This window comes from Aquarana catesbeiana, linkage group LG01, assembly GCF_042186555.1.
Source record: "Aquarana catesbeiana isolate 2022-GZ linkage group LG01, ASM4218655v1, whole genome shotgun sequence".
Taxonomy (NCBI): Eukaryota; Metazoa; Chordata; class Amphibia; order Anura; family Ranidae; genus Aquarana; species Aquarana catesbeiana.
Genome location: NC_133324.1, coordinates 898,077,364 through 898,100,260, shown reverse-complemented (window position 1 = coordinate 898,100,260; position 22,897 = coordinate 898,077,364). Strand labels below are relative to the sequence as shown.

At 44.9% G+C, this 22,897-nt stretch overlaps 1 protein-coding gene across 1 annotated transcript in view; it reads left to right on the top strand.

Annotated features, from left to right (window-relative positions):
* Positions 1-5,978: 5,978 nt before the first annotated feature.
* The window catches only part of MAEA (macrophage erythroblast attacher, E3 ubiquitin ligase), a 142,695-nt gene continuing 125,776 nt past the window's right edge, over positions 5,979-22,897 (top strand). Inside the window, exon 1 of the mRNA XM_073610940.1 lies at positions 5,979-6,316. Within this exon, the coding sequence (XP_073467041.1) occupies positions 6,248-6,316 (69 nt within the window). The 5' untranslated portion in view covers positions 5,979-6,247. The remainder of the gene's footprint in view (positions 6,317-22,897) is intronic.

Sequence of the window (22,897 nt, the reverse complement as noted above, 5' to 3'; positions counted from 1 at the left end):
GATTTTGGGGGGGGCATCCACGCCATTTTTTTTTTTTGGTATTTTTGGTGCGGGTTCCCCTTAATATTCATACCAGACCCAAAGGGCCTGGTAATAGACTGGGGGGGAACCCACGCCTTTTTTTTTAAATGATTTTCATCTATATTTCCGGTATCCGACAATACATTACAGCCTAAAGCACTTGCTGACCGCTGCACACCGATATACGTGGGAACAATGGCAGCGGTGGGCACATGGGCATACCTGTACATCCCCTTTAATTGGCGGGGCTAGTGGGCATGCACGCACGCCTGCCGCGTACAGCATGACCATGCCCACGGGTCCTGCAGACTCGATGTCCCATGATCCTGTCACAAAGCCGCAGAACGGGGAGATGTAAACAAGGCATTTCCCCATTCTGTCTAGTGACGTGACAGGGATCTGCTACTCCCTGTCATCGGGAGCAGTGATCGCTGTCATTTCAGTGGTAGCCCATCCTCCCCACAGTTAGAATCACTTCCTAGGACACGCTTAACCCCTTGATCGCCCCCTAGTGTTTAACCCCTTCCCTGCCAGTGTCATTTACACGGTAATCAGTGCATTTTTATAGCACTGATTGCTGTATAAATGACAATGGTCCCAAAATTGTGTCAAAAGTGTCCGATGTGTCCGCCATAATGTCGCAGCCACGATAAAAATCGCAGATCGCCGCCATTACTAATAAAAAAAATTAATAATAAAATAATAAAAATGAATAAATAAAAATGCCATAAATCTATCCCCTATTTTGTAGACGCTATATGTTTTGCGCAAACCAATTGCGATTTTTTTTTACCAAAAATATGTAGAAGAATACATATCGGCCTAAACTGAGGAAAACATTTGTTTTTTTATATATTTTTTGGGGATATTTATTATAGCAAAAAGTAAAAAATATTGCTTTTTTTTCAAAATTGTCATACTTTTTTGTTTATAGCGCAAAAAATAAAAACCGCAGAGGTGATCAAATACCACCAAAAGAAAGCTCTATTTGTGGTTAAAAAAGAACATAAATTTTGTTTGGGTACAGCTTTGCACGACCGGGCAATTGTCAGTTAAAGCGACGCAGTGCTGAATCGCAAAAAGTGCTCTGGTCAGGAAGGGGGTAAAATTTTCTGGGGCTGAAGCGGTTAAAATACATTTTTTCTTTTAGAAATGTCATTTTGCTGTGGTACTGTTATAAACATGGGAAAGATGCGCTACTTTACAGGCAGACTAAGGAGACCCCCCAGGCACGATATTTAAAGTAATATTTAATTTTTATTATTTCACTTTGAGCATTATTAAAATCACTGCTCCCGAAAAAATGTCCGTTTTTAAAACCTTTTTTTTTGCATTGATACATGTCCCCTGGGGCTGGACCCGGATCCCCAAACACTTTTTATGGCAATAACTTGCATATAAGCCTTTAAAATGAGCACTTTTGGTTTTTCATGTTCGTGATCCATAGACTTTAACGGTGTTCGCACACATTTTTTGCCTGTTCGCATGTTCTGCTGCGAACCGAACTGAGGGGTGTTCGGCTCATCTCTAGTACAGTACCTGACCGCGAGATTGTGTTTCCAGCGCGATCCCATCGTGCTGGTTCTCGGCGACATGGTACTGTGCATGTCACGCTGGCTCGCTCTTCGGGAGAGGAACTTTTGTTTTCCGGCGGCGGTCCCCCCCCCCCCAGGGGCATACCAGGCCCTTAGGTCTTTCTCAAGAAAGAGATTTCTTGTCTCTTAAGCAGAACTGTTTGAGAGAGGGTTAGGGCCAGGACACCCTTAGGTAGTAGTGTCTATATACAGTGTCTATATACACTCCACTTCTTCCTCCAGAACTCACTTGCTTGCAGAACTCAGCTGGAACACTTGTATAAATCTGACAAAAGCACTCAGTCAGATATAAAAGAAATAGCCGTTTGTAGGCAGGAACCAGAGACCCCTTAGTTGTGTAGCAAAAGTTCAGTGTCCAGCATTAACCACTCCTGCGGCCAGTGATCCCAATACCACCTCTTCAGACACTGCCAACTCACATGGCTACAGCTGCCCCTTTCACTAGCCCTCCAGGCTACCTTCTCCACAGTCCTCCCAGACTGAAACTCTCTCCACAGTCTTCCAGACTGACACTCACCAGCCCACCCGGCTGACTCTCAGGAGATCTCCTAGATGTGCTGACCTGTTCCTGCTGTCCTCTCCCTTGCTCCCGTGCCTCTAGAAAGAGCCTCCTCCATATGTGATCCTTCCAACACCTGAGCCCCATGCACAAGGTCACCCCCCCAGACAAGGGGGCGCCCTGCGAGGGTCTCTGACAGCCTCCCCAGCACTCCATCTCCATCTTCCAACCAACTGCCCTTGCTGGCATGGCTCATGGCTATTTTTTAGGTGGTCTGCCCCCTTCCAGCCCCTTTTTGCTGGGAATTGGTTGAGGTCCTCATAAATATGCTTGACAGTCCCTCCTAGCTTCCACCCGCTACATCTAGAACATTCTCCAATGTTCTATAAAACAGGGGGAGGCACCAGAAGAGCTGTCAGATGAGTCATCCAGCCTTTGAGTCACTAAACCCTGACCCAGATTTACTACCCAGGCCTGGCTCTCAGCCAAGCCAATTTACCTACACTAACAACTTACCTATTTACATCTAGCACACGAGAGGGTGCTACACACTGATTCACATACCTCCCAACTTTCTGAGATGGGAACTAGGGACACCTATTAGCAAAATGATTGGTTAAACCTACAAGTTTTTTTTTTCACTACTATTCCTTTATATTGCAGCAATTTAGAAATTGGACTTTGTTCCAAATGAGGGACAGTCCCTCGAAATCAGGGACAGTTGGGAGCTATGGATTTATTTATACTGTACATTAAACTAGCCGAGCCTAATTGGTTCTGAGGATGCCAAAGGTCTGTGGGACACCAGCATCCTAGCAACTAATGATAATGTGCAGCAAATCCTGCTGGTTGTTAGGACACCAGTGGATCTTAGCAACCGGTGGTAGTTTGTGGCTGCACCTGATTGAATGCCAGGACATGGGTTGCTAGGACATCAAGTCAAGCCTGGTTCGCTGCTAGGGCACCAGCGGCTTTGGGCCAATGGCTTACCTTCCAACTTTTTGAGATGGGAATGAGAAACACCTATCAGCAAAAGTATGCAGGCATAGGACACCCCCCTGCTACTATACAACTATATAGATCAGACCAAAATGAGGGACAAATGAGGAGGAATGAGGGACAGAGGGACATTGCTCCAAATCAGGGACAGTCCCTCAAAAACAGGGACAGTTGGGAGCTATGCAACGGACTCCCAGCAACCAATGATGTTTCGTAGTCAAACGTGATTGGTTGCTAGGAAACCAGTGGTGTCGGAATAGTGCCATCCTAGTAACCAGTGGCATTGTGTGGCTGCGCCCGATTGGTTGGCAGGACATGGGTTGCTAGGACATCAAGCTAAGCCTGATTGGTTGCAATGAGGCCAACGGCATTGGGCCAATGGAGTCCCTGAAACCAATGATGTGCAGCTGAGCTTTATTGGTTCCTAGAACTCCAGCAGCCTCCGGGCCACCAGCATCATAGAGACTAATGACATTGCGCAGCCAAGCCTGACTGGTTGCTAGGACGCCAATGGCTTTGAGACGGTGACGTCATTGCTGTCTGCTTGCTGTGAGGGTGGACACCAGTGTTGCCAACCTACCAGATTGAAATTTACTGACACAGCACCCAAAATTTACTGGCACAGCCACGTTTTTACTGACATTTCCAAAAGTTACAAAATTACAGTTTTAAGTGCAAATTTGAGTATGTAGGCTGCAAACATACAATATGCAATTAGCAATATGATTTAAGGTAGATAATAAGGCAAAAAACATATTTCTTATTTTATTTTCAATATAGTAGGTAAGTAGCTCAGGGACAGGAGGGCAATAATTTAGAATGGGTGGCACACATAAAATTGACTCTCACAGTGACACTGACAGCCATGTGCAGGAGCACAAATGATGATGACATCTCACTGACACAACATGAACCCTCCTAAGTCACAGTGACAGTCTCTCTCCAAGCCAAGTGGTCCCTCCAGTCCACTCCAGTCTAAACAGCACCGATGGTCCCAGTCCAAGCCTGCCTTGCTCCAATACCGCAGACATGAGGCTCTGGCCACACCGCTTGGCTCCACTGCACCACGACATCACACGACATGCTCAGGCACCGCCTCTGCCAGAGCCGCCCAATTACACTGTAGCAGGCACTCGGATGGTCTCAGCCAGCTCCGAACCAAGCTGAGCGTCACAACCATATTTTTTACTGGCAACCTTTTACTTTTACTGGCATTTACTGGCAGGAGAAAATTGCCTGTTTTTTACTGGCTGCCAGTAAAAATACTGACGGTTGGCAACACTGGTGGACACTGGTGAGGATCCATCGCCATAGAGCCCGTGTAAGTATCAGAGCGGAGCCACCTAGAGGGAATGATGGAGAAAAAATAATAAAGAAAGAGAGGTTTCCAGAGACTACTCCCACATCTTAAAGCCACATTATTGAATGCCTGAGTACTACAAACCGAAGGTGAGGGTTCTGTGAGACCACACTAGGAGACACCAGCAGCAGAAGGAAACATACTCATTACATCACATAGAGTCATAGACCAAGATTAAATACAAGAAATAATCACAGACTGTTTATAAGCTACTACCCATCTACTTCCTTTAAATCATTTTTATCATAATCTAATCACCAGCACTTTACTATAGCACTGAAGTGGACTATCATTACACACCTTTATGGTCACCATTTTTATGTTTATTGCTCTATGATTATATTTATGAATGATTGCACATTTATCAATGATTTTAGAAGAATTCACTGTTTTTTATTCACATAGATTTATTCACAAAAAATTTTTTAATCACGCTATTTTATTCACGTTAATTTTAGAGTGGAACTATAACATCATTGCAGTTATTTATATGTATTTTTTCACGTTTATTTTAATATCATCACCCCACCAGTAAATAGCAGCGATCGCTACTTAATGCAATTAGAGATCATTGATCCTAGCATCAATAGCTGCAGCTACTAGTATTTGTATACCTCCACATTTTCTCTTAGTACATATTTTGTACACCCATTCACATGGTTTATTAATATTGCGCGAAATATATTCAAATATTTACTCTACTAAGTGTTGGTGTGAACACCCTCATTTTGCTGCAATATTATCACTTGTTTGTTAATTATATATTCACATAACTGTTTAGTTACCCCACTATTTATATCCACCAGCGCGAAGGACACTTTTTAGTTTTACGGTCATAGCAACCAATGATGTTGTGCATCTGAGCATGTCCTAGCAACTGTTGATGTATTATTGGATTCAGAGTATTTAAAATCTACTAATATCTATTCATTTTGTATAACTGTGTAAGAATTGTCTGCTTTTATCAATGAATGAATGTGTACCTGCTATTAATTAGTTCAGTATTAACGAATTATTGCTAATAATAATAATACATGAATAGGAATGTGATTTTATTGGTAGTACATGTGTTCTGATCTCTTAATTCATAAAGATCTGGTCATGGAAATGACAGCTACGCTTTTTTTTTCTTTGATCACACCCGCCCGCTCGTCTTTCATGCTGACTCTTTGCCGTGATACACTATAAACTAACAGCTTTACTATTGGTGCTGCTCCAGGCCGTCACCTAGGGCACGGCACACCTCATTGGTTCCTCAAGCTGTCAACATTCCATGCGGACCCACCCCCTTCTCGTGTGTCACAAGGAAGTAGGCGGGTCTCGTATCTATCGGCAGCATCTGTTGGCTGCATGAAATTCCTCTACAGAGGGCCTACGGCGAGCCCATTGGCTCAGCTGTTCCTTTAGCCGGTCCGCCCACTTTCATTGTTACGTCACCCGGAGAAAAGGCGGTGTCAGGATTGGGCAGCGGCCTGGAATGGGACGCGGCGGTTGGCTGGGAGAGCCGTCCGTCACCTTTCGGTAGGCGGGGCTGGAAGTAGGCGAGCTGGGGGAGCAGTCACTGGGCATGAATTGTGTTTGCTGCTGAGCTGTCAGTGAATTGCCGTCCTTCCTGCGCCCGCCCTGACTGGGTTTTTTTTCTACGATTCTTCTTTTTTTTCCTATGATGATTGGTGCCTATCCTGGATGAACATTATTACCCACAATGCACAGGACTGTGGGCATGTAGCTGCCAGCTAGTGTTGTCAACCCCTCCCCCCTTCTGTATCCAAGATGGCGGTCCAGGAATCAGCTGCTCAGCTCTCAATGGCTCTGAAGGTTGAGGAGTACCCAACTTTAAAGGTGTGTCATGCTGTGCAGTGCCAGGGGCCAGGGAGGAGAGCAGGGGCTGCAGGGTGCTCACAGGGGGGTAGGTACCCACATAGCCCTGTCTGGAGGGCAGCCTCTCCACCTCTAATAACAATGTGTGGAAAGAAATCTCCCCATGGAGGAAGGGGCTGCTTCTGTATGGTGGAGGATGGGCTCTATGGGGGTGTCACCAGCCTGTCAGTAGGTACTGCCTCTTCCTGGTGCAGTATGGTGCCTGTAGGGGGCGTCGCCTGCTTATAATAGGGTACTGTCTCCTATTGGTCGAGTATGGTGTCTGCAGGGGGCGTCGCCTGCTTATAATAGGGTGCTGTCTCCTATTGGTCGAGTAGGGGGCGTCACCTGCTTATAATAGGGTGCTGTCTCCTATTGGTGGAGTATGGTACCTGTAGGGGGCTTCACCTGCTTATAATCGGGTGCTGTCTCTTATTGGTGGAGTAGGGGGCGTCATCTGCTTATAATAGGGTGCTGTCTCTTATTGGTGGAGTACGGTGTCTGTAGGGGGCGTCACCTGCTTATAATGGGGCGCTGGCTCTTATCGGTGGAGTATGGTGCCTATAGGGGGCGTCACCTCCTTATAATAGGGTGCTGTCTCTTATTGGTGGAGTATGGTGCCTGTAGGGGGCGTCACCTCCTTATAATAGGGTGCTGTCTCTTATTGGTGGAGTATGGTGCCTGTAGGGGGCGTCACCTCCTTATAATAGGGTGCTGTCTCCTATTGGTCGAGTAGGGGGCGTCGCCTGCTTATAATAGGGTGCTGTCTCCTATTGGTGGAGTATGGTACCAGTAGGGGGCTTCACCTGCTTATAATCGGGTGCTGTCTCTTATTGGTGGAGTAGGGGGCGTCATCTGCTTATAATAGGGTGCTGTCTCTTATTGGTGGAGTACGGTGTCTGTAGGGGGCGTCACCTGCTTATAATGGGGCGCTGGCTCTTATCGGTGGAGTATGGTGCCTATAGGGGGCGTCACCTCCTTATAATAGGGTGCTGTCTCTTATTGGTGGAGTATGGTGCCTGTAGGGGGCGTCACCTCCTTATAATAGGGTGCTGTCTCCTATTGGTCGAGTAGGGGGCGTCGCCTGCTTATAATAGGGTGCTGTCTCCTATTGGTGGAGTATGGTACCTGTAGGGGGCTTCACCTGCTTATAATCGGGTGCTGTCTCTTATTGGTGGAGTAGGGGGCGTCATCTGCTTATAATAGGGTGCTGTCTCTTATTGGTGGAGTACGGTGTCTGTAGGGGGCGTCACCTGCTTATAATGGGGCGCTGGCTCTTATCGGTGGAGTATGGTGCCTATAGGGGGCGTCACCTCCTTATAATAGGGTGCTGTCTCTTATTGGTGGAGTATGGTGCCTGTAGGGGGCGTCACCTCCTTATAATAGGGTGCTGTCTCTTATTGGTGGAGTATGGTGCCTGTAGGGGGCGTCACCTCCTTATAATAGGGTGCTGTCTCTTATTGGTGGAGTATGGTGCCTGTAGGGGGCGTCACCTGCTTAGAATAGGGTGCTGTCTCCTATTGGTGGAGTATGGTGTCTGTAGGGGGTGTCAAATGCTTATAATAGGGTGCTGTCTCCTATTGGTGGAGTATGGTGCCTATAGGGGGCATCACCTGCTTATAATAGGGTGCTGTCTCTTATTGGTGGAGTATGGTGCCTGTAGGGGGCGTCACCTGCTTATAATAGGGTGCTGTCTCCTGTTGGTGGAGTATGGTGTCTGTAGGGGGTGTCGCTTGATTTATGAGTGCTGATCTTTTTTGGTGCTGTATGGCACCCATAGGGGGCCTCGCTGGATTATAAGTAGGTGCTGCTCCTTTCTGATGGAGTATGGCATCTGAAGGGGGTGTCGCCTGCTTATCTTAGTGTACTGCCTCTTTTTGGTGGTGTATGGTGTCTGTAAGGGGCGTCACCTGCTTATAATAGGGTGCAATTTCTTATTGGTGGAGTATGGCATCTGTAGGGGGGTTGCTGGCTTATAAGTGGTTGCTGCCCCTTTTTGGTGGTGTATGGCACCCATAGGGGCCCTCACTGGCTTATAAGTAGGTGCTGCGCCTTTCTGATGGAGTATGGTGTCTGAAGGGGGTGTAGCCTGCTTATCTTAGCGTGCTGGCCTCTATGCTGGTGATGCTCCTTTTTATTATATCTAGGATAAATCCCAGTTAAAATCCAGTTTTGGTGGCGTATGGTGTCTGTAGGGGGCGTCTGCTTTTAATTGGATGCTGTCTCTCTTTATGGTGGAGTATGGCCCCCGTAGGGGGTGTCACCTGCTTACAAAAGGGGGGTGCCTCTTTATGATATGATGGAGTAAGATGTCTGTAGGGGGCATCACATTATAATAGGTGCTGCTACTCCATTGTCGGGTACAGTGGGGCACCAGTGGGAACAAAACTCCATAAAATAGCTTTCTGTCTTTAAGAGAAACTCTAGGGGGTGGCATGTAATAGGGTGCTGTCTCTTTCTGGTATAGTGTGGCATCTGAGGATGATATTCCTTGTAATCGGGTTCTGTCCTTTTCTGGTGGGGTATGACATCTCTTGGGGGTGGCACGCCATGCAAGAAGGTGCTGTATCTCTCTGCTGGAATGTGGCATCTGTAGGGGTGATCATTTTTTATAAGTTGGTGCTTCCCTTTTCAGGTGGAGTATGCTATCTGTAGAGGGTGTCATCTGCTTATAAAAGGGTGCTGCCTCTGTTCAAGTGAAGTAAGGCATCTATGGGAGTATCACTAAATAGTATAGGGTTCTGTCCCTGTGGCATCTTTAAGGGGTGACCTTTCTTGCAGTAGGGTACTGCCCCTTTCTAGTGAAGTATGTCCTCTGTGGGTGGTGACACCCGCCTATAAGAGGGCATTGCTTCATCCTGTGGGAACATGGTGCCCATGGGGGTAATCCTCATTATGATGGGGTGCTGGCCCTCTGTGGTGGCATATGGTTTTTGTAGGGGTGTCACCTTCTATTAATCTGGTGCTACCTCTTTCTGTTGGAGAATGCCATCTGTAGGGGATGTTACCTGCATATATTGGGGTGCTGCCTCTTTGCAAGATGTGGGACTAATGAGAGTAGCACTCTATTCAATAGGATGCAGTCTCTATACTAATGTCTAGGGCATGGGTGCTCAACCTGTGGCCCTCCAGTTGTTGCAGAACTACAAGTCCCATGAGGCATTGCAAGGCTGACAATTACAAGCATGACTTCCATATGCAAAAGCATGATGGGATTTGCAATTCCGCAATAGCCGGAGAGCCACAGATTGAGCACCCATGGTCTAGGGGGTGCCACCTGCTTCCACGTTCTGGTGGAGCATAACAACTGTAGGGGTGTCACCTGCTTGTATTAGGGTGCTGCTGCTTTCTGGTGGAGTATGGCATCTGCAGGGGTGTCATATGTTTAAAATAATCTGCTGCCCCTTTACAGGTAAAATGTGGCACCAGTGGGGGTAACACTCCATATAATAAGGTGCTGCTTCTTTCTGATGAAGCCTGGCATTTGTGGGAGTGTCATCTTTCTATAAGTGGGTTCTGGTGCTGTATGGTAGCTGGAGGGCACCCATTCTACCACAATGCTGTTCCTTTTCTGGTGGAGTATGACATCTCTAGGGGTTAGCATTCCTTGTAATAGGATGCTGCCCTCAATATGGGAGGTGCAAGGGATGGCATCTATACTTTTTTCGTGGTGCTCCTTTCTGGTGGAATATGGCATAATTGTGGGTAAGGTTGGGGGGAGGGGGTGAATTTAGGTGGACCATGGCATCCCCTTTAATCTCCAGCTTCCTTTCCTGGTGTAGTGTGGTATCTATAAAGAGTAGCACTCCATGTAATTGGTACTGCCACATTTTGTGTGGAACATGGCCACTGTAGGGGTGGCACCCTTTGTGTGGACCATGGCCACTGTAGGAGTGGCACCCTTTATAGCTATTGGCTGCTTCCTCCCCATGGTCTATGGCATGTATAGTAGATGTGACCCTTGATAATACACACGGAAGGTGTGTTGAGATAAGTAAGAGAAGAACCAAGGAAGAGCAGAGTCATGGAGACCAAGGGAATAGTTTTTTTTAAAGCAGAGCGTGTGGCCAGCTGTATCAGAGGCAACCGAGAGGTCTAAGTGTAGGAGTACAGGGCAGTGACCATTGGTTTTGCAGTTAGTAGATTGTTCGTGAGTTTTAGGAGAGTAGCTTCTGTGGAGTGTTGTGGGCGAAAACCAGACTGAAAAGGGTCAAGAGGGTTGTTATCAGTGAGGTGATGGCTCAGGCAGTTGTATACTAGGCATTATAGAAGTTTGGAGGTAAACCGGAGTAAAGAGATGGATCTTAGGTTGTTAAGAGGGGATCCAGCAAGAACTTTTTAAGTGTGGGGGTGACCAGTTTATGTTTTAGAGGGTTGAAGAAGATGTGAGTTAAAGAATATAAGAGAACAAGAGGTGACTGTAGTAGTTGCAAGGGTCCAGGGGTTAGGTGGGCATTAATTATTTAAAAAAAAAATGCAATCTCATCCATGGTAACAAGGTTGAAAGAGGGAAGTATTGAATGTGCACGTGGGCATGGCATGGTAGGGGAGATATCTGCACAGTGGGGATCTGATCACGAATTGCATCAAACTTATTTTTGAAGTGATTGCCAATCTCTTAGGCAGTGGGCAAGTTGGTGGGTTGGGGTAATGGAGGTTGAAGGTGGAAAAGAGTTGACAGAGGCTGCATGAGAGGGTGTTAATGAGAGTGAGACAATTGGTCTGTTTAGCAGTGCGGAGGCAGAAGTTGTATTTTTGGAGGACAACTTTATACAGGGTAGGGTTTGGTCCTAGTGATTGGCTGGCTGTGTTCCCTCTTTGCTGCATCTTCGCTGGTGTCTAAACATTTCCAATAGACTAGTTACCAAACCAAGAGGACATAAAACTAGGGAAGTTCATTGTTAAAGTTCCCTTTTTTTTCATTTTTATTTATTTATTTTTTAGTAAGTTATTTGGCACCTTGACAACTTGTCGCATTGTTTGTCTGATAGTAAATATGTTTCCTGTTAGTTGGTGCATTGGTGATCATATTTATCAAAGTATCTGGAGAAAGATCTTTTCTTTAGGTGACAAAATGGTTCAGTGCGCTCCATACAGCTGAGCAGCCATCTTGCAGCACCAGACACATCCCACACTGCAGTATTGCATGGCCACAGGAGCCCCAAATAACACAACTGCATGCCCAGAAGCACCTAGAACATCCCACATCATCGCACATGCTGGAGTTACACTTAAAAATGTATTGTTCTGAGTTACAAACAAATTTGACTTAAGAACAAACCTACAGTCCTGTATTGTGTGTACAATCAAATTATAACTATTATTCAGTTGCAAGCACCGCAAAAAAAGTCAAAAATCTCCTGGAGATGATCTAAGCCCCGTTTGCACTGGTGCGACTCGTCATGCAATTTGATAGTTCCAAATCGCATGACAAGTCACACCCCATTGCCAGCAATTGAACCGTTCATATCGCCGTGACTCATGACGATTTTGAAAAGGGTTCCTGCACTACTTTTTACCGATTTTCATTGCGACTTGCTTAGACTTCTGTTAAATTAAAGCGCAAGCCGCAATGAAATTGGCAGTGCAAATTGCACTAATGTGTGGCTTTGAAATTGTATTGAAGTAGCGCGATTTTCAAAGCTGCACAAGTGTGGAACCAGTGCTTAAACTCAAAAGCAAATACTGATTATATTGCAGCTGAGCTTACCAATGCTTAGATGTGCTGGCTTAATTTGTTTTTCTTTTTTAGGCTTTCTTTGCCCCTAGTGATCTGGCCAGTAAGTCTGTTATTTTTCAACAGAATGAGCTGATCTGCAAATGTAGCAGTAATGCCCCGTTCACACCTGAGCGATTTTCTACTGGAAGCTTGTAGCTCTAAAACGCTCAACAAGCCAAGATTAAATTTGTTACCGGGGATGAGAGTTTTTAATACAAGCACTAACTCCCCATAATGACTATAGGAAAAAAAATGGTAGTTTAACCAAATCTATACCAGGTCTATTCTGGCACTCCTCTGCTACATGTAAAAATCATCATTTTTTTTTTGCTAGAAAATTACTCAGAACCCCCAAACATGTTGTTTTTTTTTTTTTTAGCAGACACCCTAGGGAATAAAATGGCGGTTGTTGCAACTTTTTATGTCACACAGTATTTGTGCAACAATATTTCAAATGCGTTTCATGAATTTGGTACTTAAAAATCTCCATAGGCGATGCTTTAACATTTTTTTTTTTTTTTTTTACAGTTTACCAGGTTAGAGTTAAAGGAGGTCTAGTGCTAGAATTGTTGCTCTCGCTCTTGCACACACGGCGATACCTCACATGTATAGTTTGAATGGCGTTTACATATGTGGGCGGGACTTGCGTGTGTGTTCGCTTCTGTGCACGAGCTACCGGGGATAGGGGCACTTTACATTTTTTCTTTTTGTTGCTTATTTTAAATTTTTATTTTTACACTTTTTCTCTTTTAATTAATATTATTTTTGTATCACTTTTATTCCTATTACAAGGAATATAAACATCCCTTGTAATAGGGATGGTGTGTGACAGGTCAATAAGACCCCACATCTCTCCTTCCAGGCTGGAAAGCATGAGATCAAAAAAAAAAAAATTCACGATCCCATGCTTTCCAGCCACGATCAGGGCCTTGTTTACAAGTGCAGCCTGGACGTGACATCATAACGTCGTGCCCGGGTCTCCGATGGTCATAGAGGTGACTGGTGACCATCTGGTCACTGGAAATCTCTATGATCGTCATCCAGGCGGCCGATTCTTTCTCTGGGTACCCGATTGCACGAGAGACCACAGAGAAACACCGGAGGGTGGCGGGAGAGATATCGGGGGCGACTGCATGATTTGTATGTGCTGTTTTTAATATAAATAATTTTAATATGTTTGTTTAAATAAAATTATGAAATTGATATGATTTGCACCTTTTTAAACACGCATTTTTCTTCCTACATTTCCTATACTCAACAAGCCAAATCCCATCCATTTCAATGGCTCCTGTTCACATCTGAGCGTTCTGTTGCCTGAAGCAAAACGCCTGAAGCTCAAAAAAGTACATGATCTTCTTTTTGGCAGATTACAAGCATTTTTGACCCCATAGACTTCAATAGAAATGCCTGACTTGAGCTTTTTATGAGCGTTTTCTGCTCAAATAGCAGCTCTCCACCCCTAATTTCCTCTCCATCTCCTTACCCTAGTGCTTTCTATTGGCTAAACAAAAATGCCTCAATCTGTAAAATGTTTGTAATACACTTCTAAAATGCTTTTAAAAAGCTTAAAAAAAAAAATGCCAGAAAAATGTCAGTAAATTGCTACACTCAGGTGTGAATGGAGCCATCCAGACCACCAGGTGAAAACAGAGGCCTTAAAAAAAAAAAGAATACAACCACCACATCTAATCATTGATAAGCTGCTATTTATTATATTTTTGGCTTTCGGTTTAATACTGCTTTCATTTGAATCAGATTACACAACATGGCAAACATATTTGGCACCATCAAAGTAGAATACTCCAAAATACTCATGGCAATGTGACAATGTCTACACATAGCCAGCCCACCCAGGCATGTATACTTGGAAACATTCCCAAGCTGCCACTTCACTGCGCTATCCCTGCTATCTAAGCTCCAGTGTGGACTGGTTTTGGAAATTAGAGGGATGATGTCATGGCTTCTTCCATGTGATTGTGTTTGGACCTAATGATTGCCTAAAAAAAGTTCCCTCACTGCCACTTTGTTGCGTTATTCCCATTGTCTAAGTTTAGGCACTGACTGTTTTGGAAACGTAGAGGGATAATGTCATGGCACCCTCCATGTAACAGTGTTTGTGCCCAGTGATTGGCTGTCAATGTTCTCTCACCGAGTCTGTTGCAGTTTTCCCACTGTCTAAGCTCCAGTGTTCACTGGTTTTACAGCCTACCTGTAGAAGAATTACTTAATGGCACCCTCCATGTGACAATGTTTGGGTATAGTGATCAATACAACCATTAGTCCCTCCCCTCATGCCAGGGTGCTAGGTGTAACCCTGGACTCTGACCTGTCTTTTCCAAAATCCCAGCACTGTCCAAATTTTGTAGACTTCACCTCCGTAACATCTCTAAAACACGTCACTTTTTAACCGTTGAAACCACTAAGCAATTTATTCATACCTTGTTATCTCTCACCTTGACTATTTTAACTCCCTCCCCATTGGCCTACCTTTTTTTGCAAGCTATCCCCTCTTCAGTCAACCATGAATGCTGCTTCCAGACTCATCCACCTTACCAACCATTCAGTGTCTGCCAACCCTCTCTGCCAATCCCTCCACTGGCCTCCCATTGCCCAACAAATAAAATTCAGAACAATAACATGCAAAGCCATCCACAACTCTGCCCTGTACTAAATCACCAATCTTGTCTCTAAATATCACCCAAACAGTCCTCTCTTCTCCTCCCCAAAGCCTCTGCTCTCTAGTTTCCTTGTCTCCTCCTCCCATGCTTGTCTCCAGAGCCTCTCCCTTTCTCTGGAACTCGCTACCCCAATCTGTCCAGCTATCTCCTATTCTGTCCACTTTTAGGCGATTCCTGAAAGCTCATCTCTTTAGGGAAGCCTATCCTGCCTTCAGCTAACAACTGAATCTTCTATTTCTCCCATCAGTTCATCCCCCACATCTTTTGTTCCACCAATCTTTCCCTATTAGATTGTAAGCTCCTAGGAGCAGGGCCCACCAAATCCTCTGGTATTGAATTGTACTGCTGCTGTATTGTCTCCCTTTTATATTGTAAAGCGCTGCGCAAACTGTTGGCGCTATATAAATCCTGTATAATAATAATAATAATGTGCCCTTATTGCCTCTGTGCTGCGTTATCTATGGTGTTAAAGGTTCAGTGTTGTCTGGTTTTGGAACCTAGAGGTATTGTACCCTCCAAGTGACAGTGCTTGGGCCAAATGATTGGTAAGGATGAGCTTGGGCACGTTCAGACAGTCCAAACCCACCTAAAATATTCTGCCAGGTAGATGTCACTGTGGTTGGCCAATCATAAGCCCCTGAGGCATTCCCCACCCTGCAACTGCATGTTTACAAAGGGCCTGAGCTCATCTCTGGTGATTGGCTGCCTGAGCCTAAAAGGTGGAACGTAGGGGAGGTTGCATGTTTCTCTATATGTTAGAAGCCTGAGTAGCCAGGTACTAGGCCCATACACTTCCACAAAGAGGAGGTCAGATGTTCCCCCATATGTTAGCAAGGACCCTGACATTGCAGGGGGGCTGTGAGTGAGCATAGCCAGAAGAGAAGGAAAGGGTGGGACTTGGCTGGGGTCACTATGTAAGAGATGGGCCCTGATTTTCGGGATTCTGCACATGAACTAAGGGTGCATATAGTCATCTAGATATCCCTGTGTTATGGTCTGCAGCTGGTTTAGCAGGTTTATCCAGCCTACAGGTGCATTTAAATTTAATTCAGTTTGGTTCTTGATAAACAGATGAAGTTGTCGTCAATAAGCACTTTTGAATTCCTAAAGGTTCTTTGGCTGTGCTCACCCCGTTCCCTGCACCATGCTAATTAACATTACCGGTTACCTACTAGAAGGATGATTTCTTGCTTTGCATCATGGGGGCCGATTTCTGGTGTGAATCAAATGAACTGTGAGTTGATGAACAGGAAATATAAAGCTCAAAGTGTGTTTTCTAATTGTCAAAGCATGGGGGCCCAAAAAAATGTTTGTTTATTTTAGAGAAAGGGTCCTAGTTTTTCCAGAATTACTGTGTAATTCCAGACATTTTTAAAGGTCAGTCCGCTCACGACTGATATTTCAGTTTTCTGGTTGACGCTGGAAGCAAATAAAATAAAAAGGATGGAACTATGTCAGCCTGGAGTGAAAGTAGGAAAACAAAATTGACTCCCTAGACGCCACCTATAGCTAAAATATATTTTTTATGGACCAGTCCTTTTTAATACAAACGTTGCTTATATCGTTAGTCAGGTTGGAAAAAGACACGTCCATCTAGTTTAGCCAGTAAGAAAAAAAATAAACCAAAGAGGAAACCTCAAAATCAAAAAACGAGGGCGCACTCCATGGAGGTCTCACTGGTACATTTATTTTGTGTAGCCCCCTGTTGACAGTCCCTGCCTTTTTGGCTCCACCCATAAAACATATCGGGGGGGGGGGGCTAAGGGTGGGGACTTTTTCCACAGCCAGCTACACACAACTTGTTAGTGGGACCTCCTTGGAGTATGGCCTTGTTTTTCGATTCTGCAATACATATTGAGCCAGAGGAGCTTCTGAGACCTTCACCCGGATTGGTGCAGTCTTTTTTTTGGCATTTTACAAATGGGAAACCTCCATATACGCTGTACTTTTGCGCACAGTTTATCTAGAGCAGTGGTTCCCAACCTGATAGGACCGTGACCCCCTTGATAAAATTTCCCAAGTTGTGGGGACCCCTAACAGTAAAATTATTTTCATAGCGTGGGTTGTCAGCACCCAAGGTAAGACAAGTAATTTGCGCCCCTAATCCACAGACATTTAAGACTATGAGTCCCTTACACTCATACAGTATTAAAAGCCCTTATGGTACATTTTAGGATGTACCACTCTCTCTTTGTTCTCCTTTCTTTGCATTTTATCACTCTCTATCCTAATTTCTTTTATTTTTTTTCCCCCATCCCTCTCTCTAGCCATCTTTCTTGTTCTCGCTTATTCTTTTTCTTTGTTCATCCTATCTTTTCCTCTCCCTTCCATGTATTCTCTATTTTTATTCCTTCTTTTACTCCTGGGTGGGGGGGGGGAGTTGGGATGAGTGGCAGTGCTGGCAGGGAGTTCTAATCGGCCAACTTAGGTGCTCTTGATCAAGGTCATCTGCTGATCTGAGAACTGTAGTGGGGACTTTTATTGGCAACTCTAATCACAGGTAGTGTTATCCTCGGTTCACACCAGCGGCACGACTTGCATGTCGCCTCACCGAGGCAACCTGCACACGACTGCCCGGGCGACTTGCAAAACGACTTCTGTATAGAAGTCTATGCAAGTCGCCCCAAGTCGCCCCCAAAGTCGTACAGGAACCTTTTTCTAAGTCGGAGCGACTTGCTCGCTCCCCTTAGAACGGTTCCATAGCACAGAACGGGAGGCGACTTGTCAGGCGACTAGGTCGCCTGACAAGTCGTCCCTGTGTGAACCGAGCCTTACTCACTGTTTTCTCCGGCTTCACTGTGTCTCCGACTTTGTAATGTCTCGTTAGCAGTGACACTTATGCTGAAATCAGGAGATGGGGTCTCCTCCAGCCCCTCCCACTTCACATTCCTCACCAGTCAGCTGACCTCTAGTCTCTGCCCCCCAGCCATGCTGTGAATTGAATGGGTGGCTGCGGGCTCCAGGGACAGCCTTGCTGGGCGGCCGCAAAAAGGCTGGGAGAGCGGTGCGGGCTAAAAGAACAGCCTAGAATTTGGTGACCCCTGGCAAATTATCATTCGACCCCCACCCCCCCAGGTTGAGAACCACTGATCTAGAGGAACACAAAAAACAAAAATTCCTTCCTGATCCCCCAGGAGGCAATCAGATATTCTCTGGATCAACAATGCCCTATGTTGCTACCTATAAATGTTAGTGTCCAGTTATATTCTGTGTATTTAAAAATGCGTCCAGCGCTTTGTTTTTTTTTTTTTTACCACTTCCCATCCGCACTATAGCCGAAAGCCGGCTACAGCACCCGTTCACAACAAATAACATTATTGGGAGGGCGTCCATGGACATCTTCTGTGATCACGCTTGCCCCTCACCCCCTGCGGCGTGCATCGGCACGGATCTGTGATTGCTGTGTCTTTGGGACACAGCTGATCACAGATGGGGGTAAAGCGCTAATCACAGCGGCCATTTTTACCATGTGACCAGCTGATCACAGTGTAAACAGGATTTTCCAGTTATTGGCAGTCATCTCCTCACGCTGACAGCATGTGAGGAGAGACAATAACCGGCTTATTCACATGGGGGACATCTACACTGATGACCTGGGCTCCAACAGTGCCCACAAGAGCTGCCTGTCAGTGGCCATCAGTGCCACCTCATCAGCACACATCAGTGAAGGAGCAAAATTACTTTTTTGGAACATTTTATAACAGAAACGAAGATCCTTTTTATTTATTTATTTTTTCAAAAATTTTTAGTCTTTTTTTGTTTAGCAAAAAACAAGTGGTGACTAAATACCACCAAAAGAAAGCTCTTTCTGTCTCAAAAAATGATAAACATTTTGTTTGGGTAAAGTGTTGCATGACTGCGCAATTCAAAGTGTGACAGCGCTGAAAGCTGAAAATTGGTCTGGGCAGGAAGGGGGCAAAAGTGCCCAGTAGGCAAGTGGTTAAAGCAATCTACTGCATTCGAGGGAGTCTATTCCACATCTTCACAGCTCTTACTGTGAATAAGGCTTTCCATATGTTAAAATTAAGGCTGGGTTCACACCTATGTGAATTTGATGCGGGTTTCCCTGCATCCAATTCGCATGACAGGAGATTGCGACTGGCTCTCTATGGAGACTGCGGAGCGGCTTGCACAGGAGTCCTGTGCGTCTTTGGCTCAGTTTCGAATTCAGGCAAAAAGTTGGCCCTGATTCGTCTCTGGAACTGAGAACAGGGACGCACCGGTCCCCTGCTGCGTGCCGCATCAGCCAGAGGTGTGAACCCAGCCTAAATCTCTTTTTCCCCAAACGTAGAGTGCCTCCTTGTCTTCTGTAATGACCTGAAAGTCAATTATTCTACACCCTTAATCGTCCTAAGAGCTTATGAGACTGCCTGTTTGAAATTGCCTCTTGCTGAAAAGCCATACAGTTTTCCTCCCATGAATTGTCACCACCCTTGTTGGATCAGGAGATCCAGTAAGGTTTTGATGTCTTTGGTGAATATTTTGTATCTCAGTGGGGGATTTGTTTTTTTTATATGTGGGCCTCATTTATTGCACAAAGGATTTATTGAAGTATATATATATATATATATATATATATATATATATATATATATATATATATATATATATATATATATATATATATATATATATATATATATATTATATAGCACAATAACTTGGACAGAAGGCAGGTGAAAAGGTAGAGTGCCCATAAAAAATGGGATTGTGTAAAAGGGAGTTATTTTCTGATTGAGAAGAGTTAGTTGCTGATTTTCGAATGACAAGGTAGTAGCCCCCACCTTCAGGGCCTGCTCCTCACCAGTGGTGGTAGTGACCTCCAAATGGGGGTGGGGGGGTTGACTTAAGTACTGTAGGTCAAGCTAAGAAGCAATAAAAAGCAAAAACTGGAGGAGCTCAAGGGTAATCGAGAAAACGGAGGGAGAATAAAGATGAAAACCGAGGAAATTGAAACTAGTTGAGAAATAGAAGGGATGAGGGAAGGGCGGTGGGAAAAGAGAGGAATGTTCCCGCATGGCCCAGTCCTGCGTGCGTAATGAGAAACCACAGAAGAACTGGGAGCAAGGTGTGGTCAAGTTTCAGGCTATCCTTAAATGCAATCCACATGTCTCAGACCTTCAAGAACTTGGTGTGAGTGTCTTTTCAATTTAGAGGGGAGCTCCTTATGTACAGTAGTCCCCATAAGCCGTTGTTTAACTTCAAGGGTGACGAACTATTGCCACCAGGCCTTGGCCAATGTTTCAGGTGCTGCCAGAAAGACATTGTGGGCCTCATTTAAAAAATACCACAACCTAAGCAAACCCAGCATTGTGATAAGTGGAGTGTCTTTGTACCTTCTGAGCTTTTGTTTATTACATCAGTTTGAGTTGCTTCTAAGATCATGCATAAATCATTTACAGGTACATTTGACCTGCAGTTGACGTCCTTTTGACCTGCTTCAAGAGGCTTTTGCTATTTTATAAAAAAAATGCAAAACCCATTTTGAAGCAAGCTACAGTTCTTCAGCACAAGCCCTAGTCTCTCAGCAGAAATGGAACTCCTGTTGCAGGAGATGCCTCTGATCTGACGGTAAACCACAAAGGCTGCAGAGTGACATGGAAACATCAATTTTAATACCATTGAATTAGAGAAAAAAAATTGTGTTGCAAATGTACTGTACAGTTGAAGTTTTCATTTAAATATCTGTGTTGCTTACAGCAGTCAGCTTCTACCTTTAATTTGGTAAACCTTGCTTTGGGAAGCTCATGAATTACATGAATTACATTTAGCTTCTGTTCCAGTGGGCTGAATGACATTCTTAACTGTAAGAGAGACAGAAAAAAGTAATTAAGTCATACTTCCCTACAGCAGGCCTTTATTATCAGTTTGCAGATTTAGCTTTATATAGGAGTAGGCACCTTAAAGGAGAACTGTCTTGTCTAACTAGCAGTGCATGAAAATGTGTGTTAATTTTAAATATCGCAATGGACTGCCTTACCTGCCAGTGCCAAGTCCCAACTTCTGTTGATTGGCCACTGTGATTGGATAGGTAAATGATATGGGGCAGGGATTAACCTAGACAAGAAGAGTGACAGGCATAGAGATGATTTGAGCAAAAATTAGGGTCCTGGATTTGGGATCCATAGGGCTCCAAAAGGAAGAAAATTTTGTTTTGAAGATCAGCATGTATGTACTTCAGCAGCACCTGGCTTTCTTAAACTCTAACCATCACTTCCAGTGATCTATTACCAGTCTGTGAAAAATCACAAACCCATAATGGTCAGAATCAGTAATTCTGAATGAAAAAGTTAGGAGTCCAGACTATGCCCCCTTATTATTATTATTATTATTATTATTATTTATTATACAGCTTATATATAGCGCCAACAGTTTGCGCAGCAATTTACAACATGAGGGCAGACATTACAGGTACATTACAATTTGGTACAAGAGGAATCAGAGGGCCCTGCTCGTTAGAGCTTACAATCTAAAAAGGAAGGGTCAATTGATAGAAAAGGTAATGGCTATGGGGGGATGAGCTGATGGAAGAAGTAAAACAGTGTTAGAAGCAGGATAAGCTTCTTTGAAGAGAAAGGTCTTCAGGGATTGCCTAAAGATGGATAGATTAGGGGACAGATTGGGGTAGGGAGTTCCAAAGGATGAGAGAAGCTCTGGAGGCGAGCATGGGAGGAGGTGACAAGGGAGCTAGAGAGCAGGAGGTCTTGGGATGACCGAAGAGAGCGGCTTATGCGCCACAACTTGAAGCTCTGGGACTCAGTCCATTACTCCGCTAACCTTATGTCCCCTTTTCTTTCTGCTTCTCCCGCTCTTCAGCAACCCCCTATTTCCGCCGGGTTTTGACCAACTGGCTCTTTTTCCTGCTGGTCCGCCCACGGGTTTACAGAGGTCCACTACCTCCTCCTCTCTCACAGACTTCCATCATGGCCCTCTTTTTGGGATACCAATGAGGCACCACCTGTAGAATTCTTCCGCTATGCCCAGCTGAACCACTGGGTTTCGCAAGTCCTCCTACTTTTTCCAAAAAACAATGTTTGAACATCTGTCTTCATTCCCCTGGTTCCCCCGGCACCATATCAAAGATTTACTATTCTCTTAATGCTTTAGATTACCCTGAGGCAGTATCTTATAAATTATGGTGGGAACATGATCTGGCGACCTCTATTGACCCAGAGGACTGGAACAAAGCCTGGTCCTCCATTGCTAAGTGCTCCTTCAACACGGCTACCCAAGAAGCTGCATATAAGGTTCTTCTACGATGGTACTGGGTTCCTGCCCGCATAGCGAGTTTGAACCTATCTTATGGTGACAGATGCTTCAGGGGTTGTGGGCAATGAGGGGTTGTTGCGCATGTTTGGTTCTGTCCCCGTCTTACAGGATTCTGGCTAGGGTGTTGGGGCTCCTCTATTCCTTGTTACATATACCCATCCACAAGGATGCCAAAATCGCTTTACTGCACTGCCGGATCCAGGGGTTATTCTCATACCAACAAATGCTGGCGTCCTACCTGGTCATAGCTGCTAAAAGGGCATTAGCCAGAGCCTGGAAGAAACCCTCTGTTTCGTTTGCCATGGTGAAGATCATCCTTACTGACCTTATAATTAATGAAAAAATTACTAGCATCTTACATGATACCCACTCTAAATTTCTAAAAAATATGGTCGCCCTGCTGTGACTACGCTCTCCCCACCCTGTACCCAAACAGCCAGGGTCTCTCCTAACATATGCCTTGCAACTCCCGCACTCTACAGGACTTCCCCTTCTTCCCCTTTCACCTCTCTCCCTCTCTCCCTCTCTCCTTCTCCCCTCTGTCTCCCGCTTTCTCCTTTCTTTGCTGACGTGCAGTTAACACCACTAGATACAAAACCAATTTTGCGCCTCTTTACTGACTATCCACCCTGCCCGGGGGCATTTTGTGGAACTGAATGTTTTTTTGTTTTTTTTTCTTCTTGATGCAAACTCTCCTTGTAGGCCCTTGGGCCTGGGAGACGTATGTGGACCTTCGGTTTGTTTCCTTATGTGGACCTTCGGTTTGTTTCCTTAAATAAGTTAATTGCTCATGTTCTCTCAGCCCATGCCTTTTTATTTTTTTGACATGCTATACCCCTGTGTGGGTGAAGGGTTGTCATATTTATTATAATAAAAATGATTGTACCAGAAAAAGTT